The 11,506-nt window shown below is 42.5% G+C and overlaps 3 protein-coding genes across 3 annotated transcripts; 2 read left to right on the plus strand and 1 right to left on the minus strand.

Moving 5' to 3' along the window:
* Positions 1-132: 132 nt before the first annotated feature.
* On the plus strand, positions 133-4,176 carry PCOAH_00000450 (Uncharacterized protein; the record flags this gene model as incomplete). The annotated part of the gene is made up of 1 exon (XM_020056866.1): positions 133-4,176. The coding sequence occupies one exon, from the start codon at positions 133-135 to the stop codon at positions 4,174-4,176; it is 4,044 nt and encodes a 1,347-aa protein (XP_019912387.1).
* Positions 4,177-5,532: 1,356 nt separating this feature from the next.
* Positions 5,533-7,999, plus strand: PCOAH_00000460 (Origin recognition subunit; the record flags this gene model as incomplete). The annotated part of the gene is made up of 2 exons (XM_020056867.1): positions 5,533-6,584; positions 6,613-7,999. The coding sequence occupies 2 exons, from the start codon at positions 5,533-5,535 to the stop codon at positions 7,997-7,999; spliced, it is 2,439 nt and encodes an 812-aa protein (XP_019912413.1).
* Positions 8,000-8,391: 392 nt separating this feature from the next.
* PCOAH_00000470 (DNA helicase) lies at positions 8,392-10,896 on the minus strand (the record flags this gene model as incomplete). The annotated part of the gene is made up of 1 exon (XM_020056868.1): positions 8,392-10,896. The coding sequence occupies one exon, from the start codon at positions 10,894-10,896 to the stop codon at positions 8,392-8,394; it is 2,505 nt and encodes an 834-aa protein (XP_019912437.1).
* Positions 10,897-11,506: the final 610 nt, after the last annotated feature.

An 11,506-nucleotide genomic window follows, 5' to 3' on the forward strand; every position in this document is an offset into this window, starting at 1 on the left:
TAACCCAAGCAGGTGGAGGCCTGACAACGGGTACATTGCAGCATTCCACAACCTTCTGCTTCGTTCCACTGCACACCTCTGCAATTTGGCACTTATGCACATTTCCACTTCTCTGCCAAATGAACGTGGACAATGTTCCGCAGGGGAGCCACCCAAGGCGTGAGCAAATTTAAGAGACTCATTCCAGCAAGGGGCGTGAAAACATCTTCTAAACATTTAACCTATGAGCACTTCATCTTCAACTTCGATGATGTAGAAAATTTAAAAAAGTTAAAAGGATTAAACACGAAACCAGAACGGCTGGTGGTACAAACACAAACGAAGAAGGACAGATATGAGCACATTTCAGATCAAAGTAAATTAAAAAAAACAAGAAAATTGCTCATTTTGATTCGCAGAAAATTGATAAACTATGAACAGACCCCTCTGAATAGATTCTACTTCATATTCTATAAAAATGTGGACTGTCTCTCCGAGGCCGAAGTGATCGATTTGTTGTACTTGGCCGTGAGGAATAGGAGGTATTATGCTCAGCAAGGGGATTTAGAGAGCGCCTTCGACACTGAGGCTGGTGGGGTCTATGCCGGGGGGAACAATTCCATCATCGGGCAGGGAAGCCACCTTACTAGGAACAACGTACAAGACATTTCTGATCATGTCTACACGAATGTAGGTGATGCGAAAGATATCGTCATACATAACTGGAAGAACCAGAACCACGGGGGGGAGAATGAGAAAGCAAATGAAGGCTGTGCACCAGGAGGAGAGGACCCCGAATGGGGTGACGATGCAAATAATGATGAAAGTTCCCTTCTGAAATGCAAAGAGGGGGGCTCCATTGCACAGAATGGGACTGCCAATTGGGTGGTGGCTATGGATGAGGATGGGATTAATGCCGCAGCAGATCATAAGTACACTGAAAAACGTACCAATTTTAAGCGTCGAAATGTCGATTACGTGCTGAGGCTGCTGTCCTCATTGAGGGACTCGCTAAGGGAAAGAAAAATTGTCATGGAAAACACGATGACCTTGCTAGACGTTTATAAATTATCCTACTGTTTGCGCCACTACAGAATGGTAGAGGGGGATAGTTACATAGTTACGTATATATGCGCTTTGCTAAAAAAAGAAATCAGTCACATAAATCAGAACAGAAGCGGCTACGAAATAAGAGACGATGAGCAGCTGAACCTTCTGCTAAACGTCCTCATCATACATCACAAAAAATTGAAGGGACATTTTTTTAACCTGCTATACGACTACCTATTTGCGGTGCTAAAAGGGGGTATTTTCAGCCTGTCCTGCAAGAATATCTGCCTACTACTACAAGTGAATAATTTCGAGGTGAGTAAATACGATCCCTTTTTTCTTTCCCTACTTGGGGGAGAAGCAACCCCATCCGTTACAGCGCCGAGCAACATGGCACGCGAAATGGTGAGCACTTCACAGACATCCACCCCTCTAACCATGGCCGACGTGAACTACCTGCTGTTTTACCAACTGAAGAACGACACAATGAGGGGCACCCCCCGATTTGACCTCCTCACAGACCACCTCGTCAACACACCCGAAATGACTTCGCAAAAGGTTCAAAATGTACACCTCCTATCTTTACTACTGCTACGCTGTGACTACTCTAAAAAGTACGCCAGTGAAACGTACGATAATTTTGTGGAAATAGTTTATCATATGTATTCTTACCTGAGGAAGAATATGAACAGCCTATTAGGGAATAAAAAAAAGAGAGAAAGCCTTTTGAATGTGCGCTTTTTAAGAACCTTTTCGCTAGCTCTATCTCTGATAGGAAACAACTTCCATGTGAATGATGAGTTGTGCCTGTTCGTACTTTACCTTGTAACCAATCCGGAGCAGACACTAACCATCCAGGACTACATAGATTTGTTAAAAATTTCCCATTTTTATAACTTCCAAAGGGAGCTATATTTTAGCAGAAACGCTCTCTACTGTGAGGACAAGCCGTGCTTCTACATCTGTGGTAGTGGTTGTGGAAACCAGCAGGGGTACCTCCCCCTCAACTGGGAACGATTATCAAGTTACATTTACGAGTGTTTAAAGGTGATATATTCCTTTGAGGAGGAAGGAAAAACTTGGATCGACACCCATGGGGGGGATCTCAAGTGGGAAAGGCAGATGGTGGGCATGTCCAACGGGATAATGATCAAAAAGGAACCGCATGTGGATTACCCACCCAAGGAAGACATGACTAAACCTGCCGCACTTACAGAGGTACCGCCACCAAATTGTAACCTCGAAACGTACCTTCTGGAAGGGCACCCAAAGGATGGGCAACGCGGCACCGTTGAAAACGCCTTTAGAGTGAAACCACCCGCACAGTGCCTGAACAAGCAGAAGGTAACAAAGAAGAACAAAAGCTATTACATGCACATTTTGGATATCCTACCATCGATGCAAAACGACTCAAGAGACAAAACTTTTTATAAACACCTGCTGCGATTATTTCAAAGAGACGTGGGCCATTTTAACCTACACGTCTTCGACTTAGACAAGATCCTATTCACGTATAGTCTCCTCAACATAAGAAAAGAGGACCTCCCCTTCAATACTCTAAGCTTACTAGAAAGGGTGAAAGAAAACCTTATAAGGAAGGATAATCTATTCGAAAAAGAAAAGTACCTTCTTCATTCTCTCTGCAACATTCTTCTGACGGTAGCTGAATTGAATCTCCTTCCAATCGTGGACATAAAAATTTTCGAGAAAAAGGTCCTTACGCATATCCATTTATTGAATATCGGTGCTATTCTCACTCTGATGCAGTGCTACATTTTGAAGGGAGCAGGGACGAACGGGATAAGTGCACACACTAACACAATTGTGTTACTGGTTCTGCACTATATTAAGAGGAAGTACCTGCTCTCGAGGAATGGTGCAGATCGAGCTGAAAACCCATTTGAGGAGCTAAAGGGGGATGTGAATTATCCCACCATTGAGCGTTATCTACACCAAAGGGGTAATCAGAATGGGAAATCCGCTTCCACGGGGGAATATCAAATGGACGAAAAGTTCAGCCGGAAGGGAGACCCTTCCTGTGGTCCCAAAACCGATGCAGTGGGGAAAGAAAGTTTTTTTTGTGCCCCCTTTGAAAAGATAAATGAAGACGATTTGTACGAATTTCTACTTCTAAGATTTGTGTTCATCCATCTCGTCACCCATACGAGCCTTTTTCACGATAATATTAAATATCACCATGGGGAGGGCAGGTACTACCGTGCCATGGTCAATAACCTTAACAGAATTGTCCTTCACCTGAAGACTGATTTCTCCGACATGTTGTTGATCGGTCTGACGGATGGGGGCAACCCCAACGGTGGCAATGACGTGCGGGATCTCCAAGAAAGGAGACCCGTGGGTCGGCAAAATATCCGAAGGGACAGCGAAGAAGCAGAAGGGACGATTCTATCCATCTGTGCATCACACGGAGTAGAGAATGAGCGCATTGTAGCACCCCAAAACCAAAATAACATCCTTAGCCGAGAGAATTTCCGCCTACTCACCAGTTACGTGACGTTCACCCTTAAGCATGACCTGAACTTCCTCACGAATGACCGGATTTTCCACGAAACAGTTGCCATGCAACATTTCTTTGTCAAGAACTTCAAAAACTTGTACTACAATTATAAGTACTCATTTGTCTATCGCAAATTAATGCTTTCATTAATTTTTGATATGAGGAGAAAAAGTTCCATTCGGATGAACTGCCCTTTAAATGCTCGGAAAAACAGCCCAAGTGACGTGGAAAAAATGAACATAAATGAGTACACACAGATATTAAGGCTGTTTAGTTTACTTTGTGCAGAGGAGGGAATGGAGGGAAACGCCTTTTACAGCTACTTAACACAAAACTGTGTGCAAGTGTCTACCTCGCAGCAACCCCAACAGTATGACATTATACTGAATCGCCACTTAATTTACGACCTGAACAGAAGCGAAATTGTCAGCGTTCATTTGAATGTCCCTTTTTTTAACTACATTATTCCGATGATCATAGAAACGAAAGCCTTTTCCGTCGCTGTGCAGGTGATTTTCACCCCCACGGAAAATGTAGACACGTATGCAACACTGTTCAACGTTATGAGGGCGTTCTTAAAAAGTTATAATTATGACGTGATACTGATGAAGAGAAGGGGAAAAACGTAAGGGGAGGGGGATTATATTGGCCACCCCGTTCACGCTTCCCCACAGTGGAATGGACCCACGGAGGATACCCCCCCCGCACACACACACGTTATTGCTCTACCCAACTGGCGCTGCATCGTTTGGCGCTACGTATTATGACGTATAAATTGTAAATACGTTATGGGCATTTTTTTTCTCTTCCTTTTTCTTCATTTCCTTTTCCGCTTTTTTTTTTTTTTTTGTTCCTCTTTGAGACCTTTCCCCAGTAACTCCTCCACTCGAATATTTGTTATAAAAAAAGTAGACGCATTGCACAATATGCGCGAAATGAAAAAAAAAAAAAAAAAACAGACGCAATTATGCAGTGTGTGCAGAAAAAAAAAAAGAAACTCCTTTTTTTCCCTAGGGAATAATAAGCGAAGTGATGGACCATTCGCAGGTCATCCGTAGGGACAAAAATTGGCTATTCTGTATGTTTTTCAAACTGGGTTAAGGGGCGGAAAAATTGAGGGAAGACACGTGTGGTACGGATGCTAAAGTGAGAGACCTTTCACAAAGCTGTTGAGATTTTCCCGATGTGGAAAATAAACGAGCGGACTAACTTGCTTATTTTTTTTCCCACTTCCCTTTTATGGTTTTCCACTTTTCGTTATATTCTCCGCTTTTTCCGCTAGGCACAGAAGCTAAAATGCTTGCAATGGGTGGCTAAAAGGGGGCTACAATATTAGCTACACAATTGGCCACGCAGCTTCCAAACAATCTTGGCAAGCAAAACCACCTAGAATAATTCGTTCATCCTGGTGACCATGCCAATCGGCGTGAACACCAAAAGGGGAAGTAATACGTGTCAACCGAAGTTGGGGAAAAAAACAGGCGTCTCTTCATGGCAATGTTTGGTCTCCCGGATTGGTTGCACCGCTTCTCAGCACCCTTTGACTCGACACACGCGATGGCCAAGCGGGGAATTCCCCGTCCCTCTTGTATGCCTACTTTAATTTTGTGCATGCGCCAGAAAAATATTACAGCGCATTTGTGAATTGCAAAGTTTGCACGTACCTCATCACACACATGGGTGTTTGACGCATGTTGACTGCCAACCCAACGAATGATCAACAAGGTGGCCCCTTTTATTTTTTTTCCCCCCCATTTTGTAACAACCCCCCTCCTTGCGTGCATGCATGTATGCACAAATGTGTGTGTGCTCCTTTCAAGGCTAACGCTAAAAATCTCGCTCAAAAAAAAAAAAAAAAAAAAAAAAAAAAGGGAACAAAATTTGCTAGTCCCATTTTTGATAGTCACTTGGGAGGTTGCACCTTTGTGAGCACGCGCAACCCCCGGTTGGCTTAAATTTTCCTCAACGTAGATTAGCCACACAAAATGATGCAGAGCATCCAGGTGAACTCACCCAAAAAAGTCGTGCGGATGCAAGGAGGAAGTGACGAAGATGAAGAAAACGAAAAAGAAGAATACCTCATAACCAATCTCACCGAAAACAATAAAAATATGCCCAGTCTTATAGTCCGTATTCCAAGCAACATGAATAAATTTTTAAGTAAAGAGGAAGTAAAAATAAACTTTAATGAAGATATTAAACTGCCTAATAAAAAGGGGAGCAAAAAGTTGCGCTCCTTTAAGATGGAGCCATCTCCAACAGGCAGCTGTGAGCAGGTCACTGAGAAGACCACGGAAAATACCTACGGGAGTTCCGATGTCAAAGTGGACAGTACGTACCAGTCGGACGGGACAGATGGAGGGGTTACCCCTAGGAATGGGTTGCTCCCAGAACGGGGCAGCGGTGAAAGCGACGATGATAGATACGACGAAGGTGACAACGATGATGACGATGAAATGAGTGAGGGACTCATCAAGTCATTCAAACAGAACTACGTGGAGAAGCACCAAACGGACCCTTACAATGAAAGTGTTGCCTTCCTAAGAGAACACACAAAAAATGAACTAGAATATTTTCTTCAAAAAAAAAAACTACACAGTTCTTACGAAATGAATATAAATGACATTATCAACATCGACTATGATAAGCTGAACGAGAAAAATATCATCCCGTACTTCTTAACCAACATGTTCGATGCAGAACAGAAGAAGAAGAGGGAGAAGTTGAAGCAGCTGTTGGAGGATAAACGGAAGTCCATGATGGAGAGATCAAAGAGGAGGCATAACAAACATATGGATAAGGGCATCGCAGCGCGCCAGAAGGGAAAGCGCAGACGCAGCTCGAAGGGGAGGACACCGACGAAGGGGGAGAAGATACACAGCGCCAAGTTGAAAAGGGAGAAGGGTGCAGGTGCAAACGGAAAGGTGGACCAAGAGGATGACGACGCTGACGATGAAAATGAAGACGGTGATGAAGATGACCCCGACGGAGAGGACATCTCTGACAGCAAGGGCCACTCCGATCGGGGGGACGACTCGTACGATCCTCTCCCAACAGGCGGGAAGCGGAAAAAACAAACAGGGGGCAAAGCTAGTCGGGGTAAAGGACAAAAGGACGCGCACAGAAGAGGACCCATACCTGGACGACTTCGATAAAGACGCCGACGTGGACGCCGATGTGAACATTTACAACGACCCGACGTTATACGGAATTGAAGGCAGCAGTGACTACTCAGAGGGGCTAAAGAGTGACGTAGAAAATTCGCAAGAGGATGAAGAAGCAAAGGATCAACAACAGATGGGAAACATTTCAAAGACACAGAAGAAGAAAAAAAAAAATGCAGATGATTTGGCAGAGGATGAAGAAAAAATAGATGATATAATAGATACGGAAACGCAAAAATTAATCTCATACGATTACTACTCTAGTGTGAATATAAAAGAAGTGGTAAAGCCGAGTTATAAAATAAAATCCTTAACCCCCTTTATTCCCATTGAGGAAAATATCGATAATTTAGATCACGTCCAAAAATTGCAATACTTGATTAAGAACCTGCCGCACACACATATAAAGGAGAAGAGGTCTCTGTACCACTACAACATTAAGCAGTTCATAAAGTGGAAAGTCTATCTAATGAATAATATAAATATTTGCCTTTACGGAGTGGGGTCAAAATATCACGTCCTCAACCTGTTCTGTAACATATGCCTAAATGATGGGAACAAATGCATTGTGCTAGGATTCGAAGAGGAAATAAACTTTGAAGAAATTATAACACGCATATTGGAGTACCACTATAAGTACAAAACGTCCAAAAATTTAAAGTCCTTTGATTTGCTCTACGAATTAATACACAAAGTAAATGAGACTAATTTACCCCTTTATTTTGTCATCCACAATATAGATAACGTAAAATTATACCCCTACTATGAATACTTTTCTTTTATGAGTCAATATGATAATATTCACTTTGTTTGCTCTATCGATGATGTTTCCTTTGAGCTCAACATGAACTTCAAAAATATCAGCTCGATCAATTTTCACTATGTGAAGTGCCACACGTGGTTAGACTACCGCCACGAAATTCTGAGGCAGTGGAATAAGTTCCTCCCAGAATGGGTGTTCAATAAAAAGTGCGAAGAAGTAGACGTGAAGAAAAACATAGAAACTATATTAAATGCACTTAGTATAAATCATAAGAGACTCTTTAAAATTATTGCGTCCATCCAGTTGGAAAATTTGGAAAAGGGCATCTACGGGGTGGAGAAGGAATCCTTGCTCCAGGATAAGCGAATATTTACCGTCGGAGCGTCCAGCATTAGGATAAACTCCCTTCTTGTCGAGTTCGTGTCTCACAATGTTATCACCGAAACGAGGCTCAAGGAGGGGAACACCTTCCTCAAAATAAATGCAGACAAGGAGGAACTCAAGAGGGTCGCCGAGCAGTTGTAGGGTGGACACATATGCAATAAAAACGCCGCACTTCAACAACTTCCCGCTCTAAGGATAAAGCAGTGAAGAGCCCTACGCAACGTCTTTTTTTTTTTTTTTTTATAAACTTTTTTTTAGTCCATATGTTACAAGATGGGAAAACTTCTTAATGTTAAAAAAATTCGTGGGCCGCTGGGCCTGCGCATGTAATGTTTGAAAAAAAGGGAAAAGCGGGAAAAAGGGGCGTTAAGAAATGGGTGAAATTGAGTCCTGCCGCTTCGGCTTGACGGATGTGCATTCGGGTATATGCCTGATTTGTGCATCCCATGGCCGCTTAACCCGTCTTTATTTTACCACAACATCGATCAACCGATCAACCGATCAACCGATCAACCGATCAACCGATCACCCCCTCAGAAGGCGTCCGCCTCCTCCTCCTCTTCAGGCGCGTCTGCAGCGTCGCTGTTACCCTCATCGTAATCGTCTTCATCCTCTGCATTGTAAACATCGTTCGGGAAGGCAATGGCTGTGTTGTTCTTGTTGATGGTGAATACAGTGAGCTCCACGTACTTATCAATGGTGTTAAAAACGTGCGCTTTGGTGAACCCCTTTGTTACAGCTTGCGTTTCAATTTCTTCAATCGATATCCATCCATTCCATTTTTTCTTCTTTTCCATAATTTTCTCCTTTATACTTTTAATAATATTCATAATTTCGGTGGAGGAATCTTTCCTTCTTCTTTTTTCCGTTTGTTGGGAGACGCTAGCTTTGGACTGTTCCGTTAATCGGATGGCTTCTTCAAAATCGGGCGTCTCTATGACATCGCTGTCTCTCAGTCTGGCTAGCGCCTGTGATATTCGAAGAATGGCTAGCAGTGCTCTCGGTGTTGTATAATTAATACGAGTATCGTTGTACCTCTCCTGTTGCGATTCTAGTTGTCTTGAAGAAACATACCACTGGGTAATTTTTGGAATCAGGTCTGGCGAAATCGTGGGTTCCTTCTTTTTGGCTAGCTGGATAAACGCCCTCAACACTGTTTTGTCAATTTCTTCATACCCTTCGCTGCTCAATTCGGATCTTTTCTTTTTATCATCATGAGAGTCTGCGCATTTCAAAATGTTCAGCACATGCTCAGCTAGCTTTTTATCCTTCTCCCGATCAGATATGTCCAGAAGTAGAAACTGTAAGTCAAATCTGGTTAGCAGCGCAGCAGGTAAATTCATGTTCAACATAACGGACTTCTTACAATCGTATCTGCCATTAATAGGGTTGGCAGCCGCTAGTACAGAGGACCTCGCAGGCATGTTACTACAATGGCCAGCTTTCGCTATGGAAACGGTTTGTTGTTCCATAACCTCGTAAATGGCTGATCGGTCAAATTCGTCCATTTTGTCAAATTCATCAATGCAGCAGATGCCTTTGTCTGCCAAAACGAGTGCTCCCCCCTCTAAGGTTGTTTCCCCCGTATTGGGGTCCTTCAAAACAGCTGCAGTTAAACCAACGGAACTGCTTCCCTTTCCTGTTGTGTAAATTGATCTAGAAGCAATGAGACATACTTTCTTCATTAGCTGACTTTTTGCAACTCCTGGATCTCCCATGAGCAGTATATGTATATCCCCTCTTATCATCCCCCCATCTTTTTTTTTCCTGGTGCATCCTCCGATTAGCTGCAGGAGTAAAGCCTTCTTCACATCGTCATGTCCATATATTTCAGGGCCAATATTAAAGGCCAATTTTTCGTACAAATTGGGGCTATTTTTTAAAGCTTGCACTTCTTCCATAATTTTGTCATAGTTATCAATATGCTCGTTAAAATTTTCCTTATTGTTTTGTACGTAATAAATGTGAAAGACCTTCTCTGCGATTAGTCCCCCTTTTAATGCTTGGAATCCACTTTTCGTGACTGGCATTAGAACCCCCGTAAGCGTGACAGACATCCCAGGTTGTACAGAAGTGGTGGACTCCCCATGAATTATACAGTTCATACTTCGGGGGATGTCTCCTTCTGGTAACTGGCTAGGTAATTCCTGCACCTTAATTTCTTGGTACTTTACAAATTTACTTAACTTGGCTTGAAATTTTAGTGATCCTCTAACACCGTGCACATTTGTACACCCGGGGCAATCAAAAAGAGGCATAAAAAATGGACCATCCACTGCTTTATATGCAAAAACGTGACATCTATCACATTCGTATGTGGCTACTTGGATTCTAGGCTTCAGCTGCGTAGCTCTAATAACTTCACATTCGAATGTACTTAAAGATCCTATACAGTCTGCATTCACTACTCTCATTTTTCGAACCAAATCTCTGGAACTTGGGATGAGGATAATTTCAAAGTTGACTCTTAAATAGGCTGGCAGTTTATACTCCTTCATCCTTTCTTGTCTAATTTCTTCAATTGGTTTAATCATGTCACGAAATAAGTTGTTAAAAGCTTCCTTTTCACTTTCGTCTGTGGAATATCCACTAAGGTCTTCATTATTTATTCTCCTCAAGTTCTTCCTCTTTATCTTCTCGCTTTCGTCTTCCTCCCCATAACCCTTTACAAACCTTTTGAAACATTCATCGGATAAACATTTATCGGCGGCAGAGTAAAGTAACTCCATGTACCTGTGCGTGTTGGTCATTATCCCATTGTAGACGGAGTAATCCGCCTCCTTGTTCTCCTTGCAGAAATGTTCCCTCAGGTCGTCCAAATATATTGGAAGCAACTCCGTTTCATGATTGTAAATCTTCTGCAGGTATCCTTTATATTTTAACTTTCCCCAGTTGGTGTGGTTCGCCGACGGGTCTTCGAACGTGTCGAAAAAGGTCACCAGCTCGTCAATATGCGAATTGTAATTCTTCACCGCTTCTAAATACTTGGTGTGGTTATCATCCACGTAAGTCCTGATTTCCATTTTTCTCTCCCCCATTTTTGCGCTCTCATGTGTTAGTGGGGAACTATCGTGGGTGGGGGTGGGCACAACAAGGGGGCACCTCTATTTATATATACCAATATAAATATAAATATTAATATATGTATTTATGTTCACATTTATATTTACACTTATATGCACGTGTGCACAGCTGACACCCCCTCCCCCGCTGGCTTGTGGAAAATTACCAAAGTTACAGTGCGCGCGCGCAAAGTGTGTATTCTGGGAAAACCCTCTCAAGTAATTTCCGCTAAACACATTTGAAAGGGAAGGAACTCCCACCCAGATATGCCTCACGCATTTGATAAATAAACATCCAAGCGCGCTACTTCGACAGGCATATGTGTATTTTGGCGAGAATAAAAGGAGAAAAAATGTGACACATTTTTTTTACCTGTGCGCGGCTTGGTTTGCTCTTTAAAAAAAAAAAAAAAAAATGCGTGTGGCATAATTTGCCGTGCTAAACAAACGCGTAATGGTTTAAAAAAATAAGTCACGATATACTGCACGATACGGATACCATTTCGTCGTGGAAATTTCTTTCGTAAAAAGATAATGATCAGGGAAACGTCAAATAGGCAAACGTAACTATTCCGCTAAAAATAGA

Source organism: Plasmodium coatneyi, chromosome 1 (genome assembly GCF_001680005.1).
Source record: "Plasmodium coatneyi strain Hackeri chromosome 1, complete sequence".
Lineage (NCBI taxonomy): Eukaryota > Apicomplexa > Aconoidasida > Haemosporida > Plasmodiidae > Plasmodium > Plasmodium coatneyi.